The 18,514-nt window shown below is 42.4% G+C and overlaps 1 protein-coding gene across 2 annotated transcripts in view; it reads left to right on the top strand.

Annotated features, from left to right (window-relative positions):
- The window catches only part of TMED8 (transmembrane p24 trafficking protein family member 8), a 27,134-nt gene extending 8,639 nt beyond the window's left edge, over positions 1-18,495 (top strand). Inside the window, exons 2-6 of one of the 2 annotated variants that reach the window (XM_007106987.4) lie at positions 4,655-4,736; positions 10,963-11,092; positions 12,838-12,964; positions 13,377-13,682; positions 14,938-18,495. In XM_007106987.4, the coding sequence (XP_007107049.2) occupies positions 4,655-4,736; positions 10,963-11,092; positions 12,838-12,964; positions 13,377-13,682; positions 14,938-15,155 (863 nt within the window). In that variant the 3' untranslated portion in view covers positions 15,156-18,495. The remainder of the gene's footprint in view (positions 1-4,654; positions 4,737-10,962; positions 11,093-12,837; positions 12,965-13,376; positions 13,683-14,937) is intronic. The other variant, XM_028496231.2, reaches the window with a different exon arrangement.
- The last annotated feature ends 19 nt before the right edge of the window (positions 18,496-18,514 follow it).

Below are 18,514 nucleotides of genomic sequence, written 5' to 3'. Positions count from 1 at the left end.
CTCCCCAACGGGAGAGGCCACAACAGTGAGAGACCCACGTACCGCAAAAAAAAAAAAAAAAAAAAAAATCTCACAAAATATATGCAAAAACTTTATGCAGAAGATTATAATACATTATTATTGAGAGAAATTAAAGAATAAGTAAATGGAAGGATCTACCATATTCTTAGTTTGGAAGACTCAGTATTGTAAAGATGTCAATTCTCCCCAACTTGATTTATAGATAAAATACAATCCCAATAAAAATCCTAGAGGGTTTTGGTGGGCCTTTTGGGTGGAGTTTGACAAGCTGGTTCTAAAATATATATAGAAATGAAAGGCCATAAATACCAAAGACACTCAAGTAAGAACAACAAGATGGGAAGATTTGGTCTATCAGGTATCAAGACTTTTAAAAAAAAGTTTTATTGAAATATAGTTGATTTACAATCAAGACTTATTTTAAGGCTTTTACAGAATAGCCCAGTTAAGCCCTAGGAATAGAGTAAAAGCCTAGAAACAAAATCTTTCATTTGCAATAAACATTGTACTGTAGAGTAGTGGGGCAAGAATGGTAAATATTGCTGGTAAAATTGAATATCCTAAGAGAAAGAAGGAAAAGAAAAAAAACCTTGATCCTTATCTCACACACCATAAACACAAAAAATCAACTCTAGTTGGATTGTAGATCAAAATGTGAAAAAAAATACAATAAGCTCCTAGACGATAATAAAGGAGAATATTTTCTTGATCTCAGTGTAGGGAAAGACACCTTAAACAGGACACACAAAGACTAATAAAGGAAAAGATTGATAAATTTTGACTACATTAAAATTAAGAACTTTGGTTCATCAAAGGACAGACACCATTAGAAGAGTGAAAAGGTAAATCACAGAGTGGAAGCAGGTATTTATAACATACAATTGACATAAATTTGTATCCAGAACTCTTGTAAATAATAAAATGACAATCCAGCGCTCAGCTTTTGGCTCAGAGGAGACCAAGGTGCAGCTTTCTTTGGTTGTCCCTAATCCGGGTTCACCTGACACCAGCTGCCTGGACGCCACCACGCCTTGTTTCTTTTTGCTTGAATGCCTTATTTTCTGTCTCTGACAGTTGTCTCCTCTGCTTAGTCATCTGCTTTTGCATGGCATGCAAAGGCTTCTTCCAAAAGGTAGCCTCAGTCCCTGACCCGACTGAGGCTCTTCACAGTTTGTTTTGGTCTCTGGTACCAACCCCAGACTTGGGGGAAGAGAATTGGAAACTGTGGGGCAGATGTTCACCCAAAACCAATAGCCAACATAGTGTTCCCTGGTCACAGGACTGCCCCTTCAAGGCTGTGAACAGGCAAAGTTCTTAAGAGAAGGTTGTAGACATCTCTAATATAACATCATTCTCTATAACAGGGAAAGATTTGAAACAGAGTCTAGCTCTAACAATAGGGGCTTGGGGATTGGTTAAAGAAATTATGGTACAGCCTATGGGATAATATGCAGCCATTTAAAATTATTTTTTTAGTCCCATTTTTATTGACCCTGAAAAATTTTCATGAATAATGTTCAATAACATTAGGTACATGTCCTTTTGGAAATATAGGTATATAAATAGAATTTTTATATAAATATTTATGTAATATATACATATATAAATATTATATATACATTTATATTTGTACTGAGCCCTAGAATGAGTAGAAACTATGAAACATTAATGGAATAATTAATGAAAAGCTGTATTCATACCTGAGCTAGTAGGTATTATAGTCCAACTGATCAACTCATGGTACAGTATTGTTCCGTAGAACCTGTGGTCTCCATGCCCCACCCAAAGGTGATTGCTGGGGATAGGGGGGAAATATATAAATATATAGATGTATATACGTATACATTTATCTACATATGTAATACATATAAATATGCACATATATGTGTATGTATATGTATAAATATATTTCTGAAAGGATATGCACCAAAATGTTAACAATGGTTATTTTTGGCTAGTGGGATTGTGTTTGGTTGTTTTGTTTATTTCTAGTCTGTATTTCCTGATTTTTCTACACTGGCTAATGGATTATTTGTATATTAAAGTCTGGAAGGGTAAATGCAGAATGTTTTCTTATCTGTATTTAATTTGTTCTACAATGTGCAAAGCATGTACTTGTGTCATTTCAAAAACCTAATTTAAAATCAATAATACGGATACATGAAGTCCTGCATTTAAGTTAAGAAGTCAGTTATTTTCCAAAAATCTGTTTCAAAAATAGAGCATAGGAGAGACTGAGCTTGGAATAAGTTTATTTTTATAAGCCCTTGGAGATCTTGATTGACTTATTTAGGCCAACGGGCTAAGTTTGCAGTTAAAAAAATCTAGTGCCCAGTTAATGTCTTACGTCAAGAAATACTGTGTCCTTATTAAGAGATGATTGTCTCCATGTACTCTGCATGGTTTAGAACTCATCTGAAAAAGTTGTCCATTTTAGCTCTTTTCTTGAAATGGAACAAAGAGATGATGGAGAGAACTGGAGATGGTCGGCCTGGGAAGGAACTTGCAGGAAATGTGATAGCAGGCTGTAAATATTTGAAAGGATATTGTGGGGAGTAGTGATCGAAGAGCAGAATTTATTAGGAAGCAAATTTTACTTAGGTCAACATAGGAAAGAACTTTCTATTCTCATTATCTCTTTGTGAAAAGGGCCTCTTCACAGACTAGGGGACCCTGGGGAACGTCTGACTTTTGTCTTAGACTCAGTTCCTTTGTTGAGAGGTGTAAAGAAAACCTCAGTCCTCCTGTGTTTCTCCTTTACTCTCTCACACAGCCACACTCTCAACACTTCTGACACCAGATGTGTGGAGTTTTTTCCCCACACCAAGCAATTCTGCAACACCAGCTGGGTGTCCTACAATTTAACTCAATTCTAAACACCATCTACCTGGAGATAGTGTCAGATCCCACTGGTTAAGGCCTCAATCCTACAAGATTGCTCCCATCCCACTTCAGACGCCAATCGCCAGTAGTAGTTCCCCCGGTTACCCACAACTTCTGTCAGACTTGACTACAAATTGGTAGTTCCCATGACTTCCTCCCCCTTGGGTTTGATTAAATGCCAGAACAGCTCAGAGGACTCAAGGAAACACTTATGTTTACCAGTTTATTAAAAGATATGGTAAAGGTTACAGATGAACAGTCAGATACAGAGGTCTGGGAGGGTCCCAAGCAAAGGAGCTTCTGTCCCCACAGAGTTGGGGTGGGTCACCCTCCTGCTATAGAGATGTGTTCACTGAGCTGGCCGCTCTCCAAACCCAGTACTTTTGGGATTTTTATGAAGGCTTCATCATGTAGGTGTGATCAATCATTAACTCCATTTCCAGCCCCTCTCCCCTCTCTGGAGAATGGGTGGTGGGGTTGAAAATCCCAAGCTTCTAATCATGGCTTCGTCTTTCTCGTTACCAGCCCCCATGTAGGGGCCCAAGAGGCACCTCATTAGAACAAGAGACATTGTTATCACCCAGGAAATTCCATGGGATTCAGGAACTCTGTGGCAGGAACCAAAGTCAAAGACCAAATATTAGAATAAAAGGTACTCATAGTGCTCTAATCACTTAGGGAATTATAAAGGTTTTAGTTCTGTGCCAGGAACTGCGGGCAGAAACTAATATATGTATTTTCTGTTATCTCACAAGAGGAAAATCAAGTGGCATAAGCTGTAAGTTCTTTCTACCTATGAGAATGTGAGTTGACAAAAAGAAAATAGATCCTATTCACATACAAAAAAAAAAAGGAGACTAAAGTTGAATCACAAATATTTACCTGTCATTTATACTTTTATGTTGCTACCAAACTCTGAAATTTTCAGTGTTTGAGGTTTACATCAATAAGTTATATTTTATATTGAGAAGTGAACTTTGGGCTTCAGTTTTTTTGCTGTCTTAACTAGAGGAGATTCACCGGGGGTTATCTAAATACACTAAACCATATGCTTCTCTGAGTGCTCATGGAAAGGCTAAATGAATACACCATGAAACTTAGTAACACCTAATGGTTAAGAGCATAATTGCCTGGGTTTGCATCCTATCTCTATGCCTTAGTTTCCTTACCTGCAAAATGGCAATGGTAATACCAGTCACAGGCTTGTTGTGAGCCTGGGAAACTGGTCTTTGTTCTACATTTCACCTGTATATTCCTTGACGATGCCCAGCAGTTATTCAGTAAGTCATTGGTGAATGAGTGACTGAGTAAATGAATGAAATTACAAAAATCCTTTACCTGACCCTGGATACAGTGAGGTGAGCTGATCAAATGTAGAGGTGGCACTCTCTACTTTGGCACTGAATTCCAGTTCATTTCATTCTACATTCCATTCTGTCCTCTACGTTCTGCCTAGTTTAACCATTTGCTTTCTGTGAAATGTGATCCTTGAATTAGGATGAATTCTGTGGGGACTTGTTTTGGAAAATGACTTATTTTTTTTATGAGTGGGTTATAATGGTCTGAGAATACTTGGATGTGATGACTTAAATAATTTATGTACTGGGCCTCCCAGAGTATAAAGTTTGTGCCTAGATTATTTTTAGAAAGAGAAAGTTGGTTGAAACTGCCAGATTTTTAAAAAAGATACAAGATAATTATGATTGTGTTCCTTCTCCAGTATTGAATTTTTCTTCCCGTGATTTTCTAGAGAATGAAGATCTAGAAGTCACCAAGGTCACCTCTCTAGCAGCTTCTGCCTCTGATCCAGAACCCCATTCCTCACCCTACAGGTAGGGACAGCAACTACTTTGGATATAATGCTTCTCGGGGTTTTATCTTCTGAGATAGTAATTGATGAAAGAAGTAAACCGTGACTTTAAGGGGGAAGACAAGATGAAGTGAAGAGTATGGAGTGTTTTGTCATTAATTAATCAATCCTTAAGTGTGTTTAGGGGGAATGCAGGTCTATTTCAGGTTATAAAATTTTCTTTAACTCTCACAGAATAGAACTGTAACAAATAGTGTAGTGTCTTCATTTATCTCCTCTTGAAGACCAGGTTCAAATGTTAAAACATTAGAGGATCCCAGGGACTTCCCTGGTGGCACAGTGGTTAAGAATCTGCCTGCCAATGCCGGGGACATGGGTTCGATCCCTGGTCTGGGAAGATCCCACATGCCGTGGAGCAACTAAGCCCGTGTGCCACAGCTACTGAGCCCGCACACACGCCACAACTGAAGGCCATACACTCTAGGGCCCATGTGCCGCACCTACTGAGTCCACATGCTGTAACTACTGAAGCCCGCGCGCCTAGAGCCCATGCTCTGCAACAAGAGAAGCCACCGCAATGAGAAGCCTGTGCACCGCAACGAAGAGTAGCCCCTGCTTGCCGTGACTAGAGAAAGCCAGCGCACAGCAACGAAGACCCAGCGCAGCCCCCCCTCCCCCAAAAAAAAGAAAGAAAAAGAGTGTCCACAGGTGGACTTTCAAGAGAACATGTGTTTGGTTTTTACCCATAAAATGCACACACACACAAACACAGTGTTGGAGGCAGTTTTTTATTATGTAATTTTCAGATTAAACCACGATGATGATCTTCAGGTTGTCATTCTTAATTTCCCTCTCCACCCATCTCATCCTCCTGCCATCACTGATATCAGAGTATATAGCAGAAAGGGAATAATAGTACTGAGCCCTAGAATAAGTGGAAGCCACGAAACATTAATGGAATAATTAATGAAAAACTGTTATTTTGGAGAATGCTGAGCTAGTGAATATTATAGTCCAACTGATCAGCTCATGGTGCAGTATTGTCCAGTAGAGCCTGTGGTCTCCATGCCCCACCCAAAGTTGATTGCCGGGGGTGGGGATATGTCAAGATTTCTTTTTCTTTTGGCTACGCCACACAGCATGCAGGATCTTAGTTCCCCGACTAGGGATCGAACCTGTGCCCTCTGCTGTGGAAGCGTGGAGTCTTAACCAGTGGACCACCAGGGAAGTCCCATGATATTTTAAAAATGTTATTTCTTAAGTAGAAATTCTCTCTTCTTACCTTTGTATATGAAATAAAACTTTTTCCTCCAGAATTCAGACAATGGAAAATAATAATTAATATAATTTTAATACAGTTGGTGATAATAATATAATAGCCACCCTTTATTGAATGCCTCTCTGTAATAATGATAATAAAATAGTTACTTTTTATCAAATATTTCTGTCCACTCAATACTGTACTAGGTGTTAAAATGTATTATCTCAGGGGCATCCCTGGTGGCGCAGTGGTTGAGAGTCCGCCTGCCGATGCAGGAGACACGGGTTCGTGCCCCGGTCCGGGAAGATCTCACGTGCCGCGGAGCGGCTGGGCCCGTGAGCCATGGCCGCTGAGCCTGCGCGTCCAGAGCCTGTGCTCCGCAACGGGAGAGGCCACAACAGTGAGAGACCCGCGTACCGCAAAAAAAAAAAAAATGTATTATCTCAGTTAATCCTCATAACAAACCGAATAAAGTATTTTTTTTTAAGATGAGGAAAATGAAACAGTGAATTTAATAATTTTCTCAAGTTCACACAGCTTTAGTTTTGTTTACTCTAAACCTTATTTCTCATAAGTAGCAACAGAAGGGTTTTGAGTTCTATGCTTAGAGCTACTAGGTTATTACATATAAGGATACTTTTAGAAGACATAGCCTCCTCCAGGCATTGATTATTTGAGATAATTCATGTTCTCATCAAATCCTGTGAGAAGAGTGTCCTTCTGTCCTTCCGTTTTCCTGCCACCACGCTTTTTCTGCACATGTTGATTTTTGTTTGTTTGTTCCATGGCCACGGCCCGTGGCATGCGGGATCTTAATTCCCTGACCAGGGATCGAACCCCTGCCCCCTGCAGTGGAAGCACAGAGTATTAACCACTGGACCACCAGGGAAGTCCCTGCACGTGTTGATTTGAAGGATCCTTGGGGGATGGCTTTTGGTACAGAGCTGATTTTTTCATACTAAGAGTAAATAAATTTTTTGAGTGAAGAATATAGACTATTCTTAGGAAAAAGGAGTTAAAAATTTCAAGTTTTATTTCTAAAATCTAATGTGTGAAGAAAAAAAATCCAGCATGCATGATGCCTGAAGTCTGGTGTTTGTGTTTTGTATATTTTAGAAATGGAAACAGCGTGACTCTCGATCTTTTCTAGTGAGGCTGGCTGGCCAATCTCTCCCTCCCTTTGGGATGGCCTCCCTGCTCTGGGTTAGCATAAACCAGAAGGCTTACAGTGAGAGTTTTTCCTTTACATGGTTTATCATCTGCATCAAGTGATTTGCAATTTATCTTTCCCAAAGTACCTTTCACTAATTCTTCAGAGCATAAAATGCTAATGTGAATATTAAATTTATGTAGCTGTGCATGTCCTGTTTAAAATATTTTTAAAATAAGCAGAACCATATTTGTGCAAAGTAGCATGCACAAAGGCAAAGAAGAAACTACATTTTAGATGCCATATACAGTAAGGTCAGGCTGATGGTCAGATTAACTATTGTGTTCTCACATTCTGAATAGTCCTTTTGTTCCCAAACAAAAGTTAACTTATTCATTTATTCATTCAACAGATATTTATTGAGAGCCTGCTATTACCTGGCAGTGTTCTAGGCACTGAAGATACCACAAATGAACAGACAATCCACATCCCAGGTCTCATGTAGCTTATATTCTAGTTGGGGAGGTAGATGGAAAAAAAGTATACATCGTATTTCATAGAATCTAAGTTGTCATCAACTATAAGATGTACTGTTATTTTTATTTTTATTTTTTTGTGGTACGCGGGCCTCTCACTGTTGTGGCCTCTCCCGTTGCGGAGCACAGGCTCTGGACGCGCAGGCTCAGTGGCCATGGCTTACGGGCCCAGTCGCTCTGCGGCATGGGGGATCTTCCCGGACCGGGGCATGAACCCGCGTCCCCTGCATCGGCAGGCGGACTCTCAACCACTGCGCCACCAGGGAAGCCCTGTACTGTTATTTTTTTATACCACCAAGAAAGGAAAGAATGCCCAAGATAGGCTAATAAGAGACTTCCTGCAAAAGCCTGCACCTTCAGTGAAAAGAGAAACGAGGAAAGAGATTGCTCCACACAGAAAAGGAGAGCAGGGCAACTTGAATGTCTCAACCTTGGCACTGTGTAAGGGGGGAAAAATACCTCCCCTGAGAATATGAGCCACAAGTCTGTTGTGTAAATTCACTCTGCCAGTGTGGTCCAAACAAAACTATTAAACAGAACATAATTCAAGTCACCTCAGTTGGTAGCATTCCCAAGCCCTGGCAGAAGCAAATGCAAATCCCCTGAGGAGGGATTCTGTGTCACTCCAGGCCCACGGCAGTTTTAAGATACCACCAGTTTTTAGGACATCCTGTATTTCAGTTGTATTAAAATCTGAAAACAAATATGCATCTCGCAGTCAACAAAATATGGTATATAATATGTCAGGCAGTCATCAGTGCAGTGAAGCAAAATGAAGCAGGGTAAGGGTGTAAAGAGTGATGAGCCAGGGAAGGGAAGCCTCTCCGAAAGTGATGGCTGAGCAGAAACCTGAAGGACGGAAGGAAGCCCTGAGTAACTGGGGGAAGAGTATTCTAGGCTGAGGCCATAGCAGGCCCCCAGACCCTCAGTGGGGGAGTGCTTGAGGTGCTTGAGGACTCTCAGAGATTCAACAGGCCATTGTGACTGGTGTGGACTGGGCAAGGCAAGAGGAGGTCATTCTAGGAGATGAGATCAGAGTTCAAAGGGCCTTAGGGTTCCATGCGACAAGCTTGGCTATGGAAGCTGTTAGTCTAGAGGGAGTAAGACCCAGTCCCTGCCATCAAGCTCACCTCCTAATAGAGGAGGAGACATAATAAGTAGTGCCAAGGAACCAAAATGGTCTCTAATTTCTGGGTTTAAGAGAATAAAATAGGCTCACGGCCTAGACCAATTTACAGTTTACACAGAATAATCAACCACAGCTCTGATTTTCATAGTAACTACCTCTTGTTTGTTCTGAGGTAAATTGGAGTGACTTAGATATTCCAAAAGATGGCTCTGTTTTATCTGAAAGAGGTAATTTATAAACTAGGAGTGATCTTTCTTGTTTATGTTAAAAAAGAAAGAAAGAAGAAACTAATGAACTCCAAAATAAGCCCTCTGTTTCCCCATGCAGTTTGTAGTGCTGTTTCCCAGTTGTTTGCTCAGCCTGTCTGAGGAAATGGACGATACCCTAAAGCAGCAGTTCTCAAAACTTTACACTCTTTAAAATTATTGAGGACCTCAAAGAATTTTTTGTTTATGTGAATTATATCTTACAATGTTTACTATACTAGTAATTAAAACTAGAAAATTAAAAAATAGTTATTCATTCATTTAAAATAATAAGGAACTCATTACATGTTAACATAAATAACATGTCTTTAATGAAAAACAATTGTTTTCCAAAGAAAAAATAATTTAGTGAGAAGAGGGATGTTGTAAATCTCTTTAATGTGTGTCTTAACAAAAGACAGTTGGATTCTCAGATCTGCTTCTGCATTCATTCTGTTGTGATATCATATGTCATGTAGTCTCTGGAAAACTCCACTGTAAACTCTTGAGAAGATGAAAATGAAAAAAGGCAAATAATACTTTAGAATTATTATGAAACGGTTTTGACTTCACAGACTCCCCTGAAAGAGTCTTAAGGACGCCAGGGGTCCCTGGACCATACTTTGATAACTGCTTGTCTAAAGACTCTACTCCACCTTTTGTTGGCAACAGACTTCCAAGAGGCCTGGAGTATTGTGCTACAGCCCCGGCTCTTAACTCACTTTCTAGTCTCTCCAAAGCCAGAAGAAATGGAAGAGAGCATAAATTATTCCCTTGCTTCTTTAAAATCAACTATTGGAATAGTGGTTTTCTTTTTTTTAATTTTATTTTTGGCTGCATTGGGTCTTTGTTGCTGCGTGCGGGCTTTGTCTAGCTGTGGCGAACGGGGGCTACTCTTTGTTGTGGTGCATGGGCTTCTCATTGCAGTGGCTTCTCTGTTGCGGAGCACGGGCTCTAGGTGCGCGGGCTTCGGTAGTTGCAGAACGTGGGCTCAGTAGTTGCGGCACACAGGCCCTAGAGCACGCAGTCTTCAGTAGTTGTGGCACGTGGGATCAATAGTTGTGGCGCATGGGCTTAGTTGCTCCATGGCATGTGGGATCTTCCCGGACCAGGGCTCGAACCCGTGTCCCCTGCATTGGCAGGCGGATTCTTAACCACTGCGCCACCAGGGAAGTCCCAATAGTTGTGTTTTAAGTTATTGGGATAGTAGATTAACGTGCTTAAAAAAGTGAACTGGGTGTGCTATGGATATCAGTGATAGGGTGTGAATGGAAACGCTGAACGGCTCCTGGGATAACGGCGAGAGGGTTGCCTTGCTAATCAGTCTGTACTTCCTTTGTTCTGTGATCAGTTTCTGGCTTAGGTGAGGCCTCCTTCCTTTGCTTCTAACAGCAGCTTTATGTGTGGAACAGAACTGGGATTCTAACTCTTCTTTTGTTGAAATTCTGTGCGGAGCAAATGGCATGGGTCCCAGAGTGAGGAATAAAAACCAGACCTGTGGTCTATCTCAGATGACTGAGCTGTGTGTTTACCATGGTTCTCGGAGCCTGGGATGTGGTGTTGTCAGTCCTGAGCCCTCACATGCTGTCACTGCTTCATTGTAGGCCATTTCAGCCCTGGGCAGTGGTCAGGTGAAATGATGGTGGGCCCAAATGCCAGATGAAAGCAGGGGTTAGGGGTACCCTTTGAAGGTTTTTTTTCTTTCTGAGTTTCTCCAGGACCATTGTGCCTTTGAAAAGAGTCCTTGAGGGGAATTCCCTGGCGGTCCAGTGGTTAAGACTCCACGCTGTCACTGCCAAGGGCCCGGGTTCAGTCCCCGGGTTGGGGAACTAAGATCCCACAAGGGAACTAAGATCTCACAAGCTGCACGGTGCGGCCGGGAAAAAAAAAAGAGTCGTTGAACTGACATGCTCTCTTTCTCTGGGAGGCCACAGATGGTATCTCCGGTGAGGGAGGATGCCACAGAAGGTCAGCAGAAGGCAGCTGGTGCCATGGAGGCACAGGCCTCGGTGGAACAGGAATTGCTGTCTGCAGACCAGGCCCAGGTCCTCAGCAAGGTACGGCGCACATTCTTACTCTCTCTCTGAAAAGCACTGGTTTGTGGCAACAGAATTTAGATGAATTTGGATGGGTTGGAATTAGAAAGCACTGTCATCTCAGGTTTAATTATTTGGGGAATGATCATGTGTATCCTCCCCAGGGCCCATAACTGTACTAGCACCCAGTAAGCATCTATTCAAAAAATGAAGTGTTATAATGAATGTTCCCATGTTGTCTAAAATCCACTCGATGTGAGGAAACTTTAACCATTCGATTATGTGTTAGTCTCAGTTTTCTTGTGGTAGATCTACTCGGTATTTATGGTAAAGATTCCATAGAAATGGTACCAGTAGTAGTGGTCTCCCTGCCATGGAGGGGTGGTTGTTCGTATCATTATTAACATATATATTAGAATAACAAATGGTGTCAGTAAAGACAATGCCGAACATTATAGTTACATTTGTATGATGCTTTAGAGTTTACAAAGCATTTTTATCCATAATACAATACTTCATTTACTCCTGAGAACAACCCTGTGAGATAGGTACCATTATGTCCCCATTTTAAAGATGAGGAAACTGACGCTAAGAGCTGTTAGCGACTTTACTAAGTCTATGCAGCTAATAAGTTGCAAACTAAATCTTTTGTTTAAACTTCTGTAAGAGGAAGGACTCATTCAAGCAAGTTAGTCAAAGTCTGATTTACCTCATTTAACATTGGAAATAAGAGCTGAAGGACTTACTCTTCAGAAACAGATATTATGAGAAAATAGTCTGGGAGGATTACAGCATTCATTTATTCATTCATTCATTTATTGCAAATATAATTCTGATTCCTTAACTGGACTGCTGTCTCACTGATGTGCTCTTCCGTGTTGGCAGTAGGCGTACATTTCTTCTTGAGTTGCTTGTCAACTGCTTGGAGAAGGAGCAGGAAATTAAGGCATAATAGCATGAAATAGGGGAATGGTAATCTGAGTGGTTTGAAGTGAAACCCACTAGGGAGAGACTGCAGGCTCCTGCCATGGGTCAGTGAGGGTTTTGAGTATCAAGTGATATTTGCACTTACATGCAAGTTAGATGTCTGGCAGCAAATACACTGTTTAAATGCAAATCCTGGGGCTGGTCTAAGGTGAGACTGTGATTATACAACATTGTTAGTGAATGAGACAACCTATAGGGTGAGACATCCAAGGTGTGCCATGAGTGAGAGAGAGAGACAGAGGCAGCCAGAGAGTAGGAGCCAGATTCTCTCTCTGCAGTACTTTGGTGAACTGTTTGACAGTGACCTGGAAGTAACCTTTGGATGGAAATTGTAGCAGGAGGACGTGTGGCCGAGTGAAGGTTGAGCTAAAGCCCAGATGCAAGAGCTGTCCTGAGAGGAGCCGAAGGGAGGGACTGTGCAGGCATGGCCCAGAAACGCTGCACCCAGAAATGCTGTCGATGGAAAAGTCAGTAGCAAATTTTGAGGATGTTTGTGGGCAAGGATTTTATGAAGAGTCTGAAGTGGGAAAGTTGCAAAAAGCAGGAGAGAACAAGAAAGAAGCTTTAAACTAGGGAACATGTTGATGGCATTTAAAAAAAAGTTGGTAGAATTTATTAGCAACCTGTAGCTGGAGGAGAGAGCAGGAATGTTGACTAGCACTCAAACTGTGAGTTGGGAGAGTGGAAGTAATAGGGCAGGGGAGGCAGCCTTCAGGTGGAAAGAGGCTAACTGGAATCCGCCTTTATATATGTCCCGTAACCAGAGTTCTCTTGTTCAGATGGCCAAGTACCATGGTCTGCCAAGGTCTGGGGACATCGTTATGATCCAATCTGAGCACACAGGAGCTGTAGATATTCTTTCAGCTGATTTGGAATCTGCAGACCTTCTGGGGGACCACAGGAGAGGTGAGACCTTTGGGGGTGTGGAAGGTGTTTTTTTTTTTTTTTTTTTTTTTTTGGTTCCCAGTGGGTATTTAAAGAAAGGCAGGCAGACAGATGGAAGGAAAGAAAGAAAGGAAGGAGAAAGCATAAGATTACATAGGTGATTATATTACAAAAGGAGGAAAAACAACTAGTGTCTGAATATTACATTCTGGATAGAGTACCAGGTATATATATGGTACTTAAAGAGACCTATTTCTTAAGCTGAGTAGCTGACACACCTCAGGGCAGTGCTCTCTCCTTCCTTGTGAAAAGAAGTCAGGGAAGCCAGTAGGAAGAATGTCTTCGAGTACGACAACCTCCCTAAGCAAAGTGCCGGGTGTGGCAGCATTTCCTCCGGGTTTCTTTCTCAGTAGTAAGCTGCCTGTCCTTTCAGTCTCCCCACCTCTGATGGCTCCTCCATGCATCTGGACCTTTGCCAAGATGAAGGAATTCAAAAGCAAGCTGGGCAAAGAGAAGAACAGCCGTCTGGTGGTGAAGCGGGGTGAGGTGGTGACCATCCGGGTACCTACCCACCCAGAGGGGAAGCGTGTCTGCTGGGAGTTTGCGACCGATGACTATGACATTGGCTTTGGAGTTTACTTTGACTGGACCCCTGTAACCAGCACTGACATAACGGTGCAGGTCAGTGATTCCAGTGAGGATGAGGATGAAGATGAGGAGGAAGAGGAGGAGATTGAAGGTAAATTTAATTTTAACATAATTTGCAGTTTCCTCTTCTGTCTCAACCTAATTTGCAGCGATCACTTCCTGTGTTGTACCAGTCATTCTCTTCCTGAGAATGCAGGTGAAGAATCCCTTTCAGCATGGCAAGCTAAGTTGAGTGATGCAGGTCAAAGTCAGACCCTCAAAGAACATTCTGATGGGGTGGCTTTGATCAAGGCTTAGTGGAAAGCTTCTTTTCTTTTTAATCAGTACCTAGCCATGTCCCCCAAGATCTCCTTGGGGACAGGGATAGGTTGGGGGCAGGAAAAGGGGTGGGTCCGTGCTGGTGTATGTATGGGCAGTGTTTTTCAGATCACATGTATAAATCTGAGACTATTTTATGTTTCTCTCTTACTTGTGGGATATTTACATTTATTCTTGGTCTGGAACCAAACTGAGTGATTACAGTTTGCTAAATGTACCCATTCTCTCCTCCCTCCAAACTGTCACAGCTGGTTGACAAGAGCAGTTTTAAAAATAGTCTCTGTGCTCTGTTCCAGCTGTTACTTGCAGCGCCTACTCACATGGCCCTGAAGCTGCTTTTTTTTGTTCGTTTTGTAGTATAAGAGTAGGTTCTAAGCATTAGCCTTATTCCTTTATTTTCCCGTATAATCTTACGGGAAAGATTAAGTCATTAAGTCATTCCCTTAACTTGCTTCTTCATGGAAAAGCAAGTCTGCAGGGAAATCTGCATGTATTCAGGAAGGAGGAGAACCTCAGATCTTATTTGCTGCCCTTCAGGGGGACCAGTAGGCGTTCGGGGTCACTCCATATAGCACTTTCAGCATTTCAGCACTTTTTCGCATTTCCTACCTCCTTTAGCTAGTTCTTTTACCTGTTGGATGAAAGGATGTCAGAATTTTCCCTTCTAAATATCTTTTTCTCCCCCTTGGAAATTTCCAGATACTCCTGGAGCTAGGAAGGCTCTATAAGGCTAAATCATTGTTTCTCAGTGCAGATACTATTGGCATTTGGGGTGAGACACTGCTTTGTTGAGAAGGTACTATCCTGATATTTAGCACTCCCGGACCCTTGAGCACTAAATGCCCGTATCACCCACTGGTCACTCTGATGGCCCGGAGGCCACCAGACATTTCCAAATGCCCGTAGGAGGGCAGTAGTATCTCCCCTGGGTGAAAGCCACTGGGTTACCTGGTCCATCTTTTCACCCTCAGGTAGGCGTATTTGGTCTCTGAACTCGTATCCAGACACTCTGCCTTTTGCTCATGCAGACCCTGTCCCAGCTGGAGACGTGGAGCGAGGCTCCAGGAGCTCCCTGCGGGGCCGCTATGGGGAGGTCATGCCCGTGTACCGGCGGGACAGCCACCGAGACGTGCAGGCCGGCAGCCACGACTACCCTGGCGAGGGCATCTACCTGCTCAAGTTCGACAACTCCTACTCCCTGCTGCGCAACAAGACTCTCTACTTCCACATCTACTACACCAGCTGAAGGCCCGCTGGGACAGGGGGCAGGCAGTGTTTGGTGGCTGGAGCAGGCTGCCAGCTGGGGCCTCTTGTTTTGGATAGGCAAGAGCTAAAAGTTGAGCATGGGGCTCCCGACCCTCACGCCCTGGCTGGTGTGCCTGACTGTTGCCCCATGTAGCTTTTCCCCCTCCCAGGCTTCTGCAGATGGTGGTGTAGTGCCCCTGTTCCATGGTCCCTGACTCACGCTCTTCTGGCTTTAGACTCCAGCAAAATCTCTCTGTGGAGGAAACCATCAGGCAAAAGCCTGAAATTTGGGTGTTGCCTTTTAAAAATAGTTTTGTTTTGGTACAAGGTGTATTATTTCAGTTGCTGTTCTCTTCTCTTCCAGAGCTTTTATTGCAGATGTGTTTAGTGGCACCCACTCTCTTCACTTTTTGAAAGGGCTGGAAGAGAGCAAAGCACATTGTCCATGAAGGAGCCCAGTTTCCTGGATGGAGAAAGCTCTGTCCAGCCTCTCACCACTGCCATATTCCCACCTGCTGTTTCTTTGTGGTCTCTAGCACAGGCTGGGAGCCCTCACTGCCTTTGGAGTGGTGTTATTAGTCCTGATGGTTTGACTCCACCTCTTTCTCTCCTCTTTTCCCTTTTCTAAGTCTGTGTCTTTGCCATTACAGCAAGAACTTCCATGCAATCCAAAATGATGATCACTGTAGTCTAAGATCTTCTGGGAAGAAAAACTGCCTCCATCACTTCCTATTTCAAGAGGCACTGGTGGTCAAAGGGGAAAGGGTGGAAATTAGGTACTGGATTGATGTCAGAACCCACATTTTTGAAAGTCAAGTATTACTAAATTATTTTTTTTTGTATAATCAAAGTAGGAGGGGTACAATCTGAGAGAGGAGGTTAAAAAAACAAATAAAACAACACTCCAGATTCCCCACGGCTTTTTTTTTTTTTTTTTTTTTTGGTCTTTAGGAGTGTTATTTAGAAATTTTGCTTTGGGACCATTCAGATTTCCAGAGTTTCTGGATTTAGGTTTCTTGCATTGAGGGCTCAAAGCTTTTGGTGTTCAAAGTCTCTCGGGAAAGGTGATGATGAAACTTCACTGTTGCTGCTGGTGTATTTGTTCTTTAGTCCCTGGTGACCGCATTTTCCACCCTGTGAGCCCTGAGGCCCCAGGGTGCTGCAGCCAGTGTCACCAGAGCAGTAGGGTGTCCAGGCCCCCAGCGGAGGAGGGGGCAGAGAAGGGACCACTGCAATTATCTGTACCTCCTTTCTTATCCCTTGTGTCAAGCCTGTTACTGCCTTAGGATTTTGAGGAATAGTTAGATTTATTTATTACTTTATTTATTTTTAAAGCATATTTCATTTTGCCTTTGAAACAGTTTCCGTCTGTTTCTCAGAAGGCTTCCATCTGCTCTGAGCCATTGAGGGCACCTCTTCTGTGGAGTTAAAGCTGACGATTTCAGAAGTGGGGAAGGGATAATGTTCCACTCCTGCAGGTCAGTCCTGTGATGCTTTGGGATGAGTCTGCCCCTTCTCAGATGGATGGATTACGCCAGCTTACCCCAGCACTCCCTGTTAGGAATTCTAGATTGTGAGGGAATCTGCCCATTTGCCCCAGATTGTGCAGAGGACTTGACTAGCCGACCAGAGGCATCCTGTGATTCTAGGACTTCAAAGTCCTTTGCCTACTCTAAGGAGTCAGCTTCTTCACGATGTTTCCTTTAGCTCATTCATTCCTTGTGTGGGTGCCTCACACCAAGCCTTCCCTCTGCTCAGAAGCAGAAACTCAAAGAACAGGGCTTCTCACAATAGGCCTGTAGTGGCACCTACGTTATGAACAAAGGGCGATACAGCCGCACCTTCTGTTCCTCTGGGGGCAAAGCCCCAAGTAGGAGAGGATGCTGTGGACCACCATAGCATCCCCATCCTCTGAGCGGCCTCATACCTCCATTATTTTATATTTGAGTACATTTTATAGAGGATTATACTGGCCCAAATTTATATACCTTGTAAGAAGTTAGAAATTATTTTAGTGACTGCCTGTTTGGGCAGTGAAAGCAAACTTGCTGTGCGTCATCCCATCTGGTAACTGTATGGCTGATCTTTTCATCACTGAAGTTGAATCATGCCTTAGCTAATTGAATAGAATCTTTATAAAATAATTTTCTACTGAGCTGAGCTGTTCTCCAGTCAGCTAAAGCCTGGCTTATTTTTCCTGTTTATTATTAACTTCTGACTTTCTCTTAAAATGGAGCTGTCAGGCCATTGGAAGCTCCCTGGGATAACATTTATTGTTGTTTATTTTTGCCATCAGAGCCTGTACTTATTTTCTTTGGAATCCTAGTTCTGTTGCATCAGGGAAGCCTGAGGGACTTGTTCCCATAGCCTCTGTGTGCCTCTTATTGTCTGGTCACTTTTGAAGTCCTGGACATTGTTACATTTCATTCTGTACTGGTGTTTCATTAACAGTCAGTGCTTCTTCGATCCATTCACAAAAAATAGGTAAATTAATTCACCATCTAATTAATTCACTATCCTATATTAAGTATCTGAAATTATTGAACTTTAGGGACAAAATATTACTTACCAAACACAGGTAATTACTGAGAATATCATAGTCCACCAGACCCTAAGAGGTAGTCACTTCCTTAGTCTCTCCCTGTCTGAGTTTACAGAACCAAACAATCAAATGAAAATCATTGCTTTCACCTTCACCCTCTTCTTTAGAGGAAAAATAAATATTAACATACAATGGAAAGAAGGTACTTCACAGTAGGAGAGAGACTGGAAGTCTCTCCACAGAGTGGCTGAGTTCTTAAGTTTCTTCAGTTTGTTTAGTTTTGCTACTTTGTTGAGAGACGGGGCTTTTAGAAAGTTTAGAGTATTCAGTTTTCCCAACATTTTATTTTGAAAAATTTTCAGCAAACAAAATTTAAAAGAGGGCTTCCCTGGTGGCACAGTGGTTAAGAATCCGCCTGCCAATGCAGGAGACACGGGTTCGAGCCCTGGTCCGGGAAGATCCCACATGCCGCGGAGCAACTAAGCCCGTGCGCCACAACTACTGAGCCTGCGCTCTAGAGCCCGCGAGCCACAACTACTGAAGCCTGCGTGCCTAGAGCTCGTGCTCCGCAACAAGAGAAGCCACCGCAATGAGAAGCCCACGCACCGCAACAAAGAGTAGCCCCCGCTCTCTGCAACTAGAGAAAGCCCACGCACAATGAAGACCCAACACAGCCAAAAATAAATAAAATAAATTTTAGAAAAAAGAATGTTTAAAAAAATCTTTTATAGAAGTATATAGTAAGCACCCTTATGTACATCCAGCACATAGATTTTAAAATTATAAACTGCTAATTTTTTTTTTTTTTTTTTTTTTTT

Source organism: Physeter macrocephalus, chromosome 11, assembly GCF_002837175.3.
Source record: "Physeter macrocephalus isolate SW-GA chromosome 11, ASM283717v5, whole genome shotgun sequence".
Lineage (NCBI taxonomy): Eukaryota > Metazoa > Chordata > Mammalia > Artiodactyla > Physeteridae > Physeter > Physeter macrocephalus.
The sequence above is the reverse complement of the archived record's forward strand: the minus strand, read 5'-3'. Positions and strand labels throughout refer to the sequence as shown.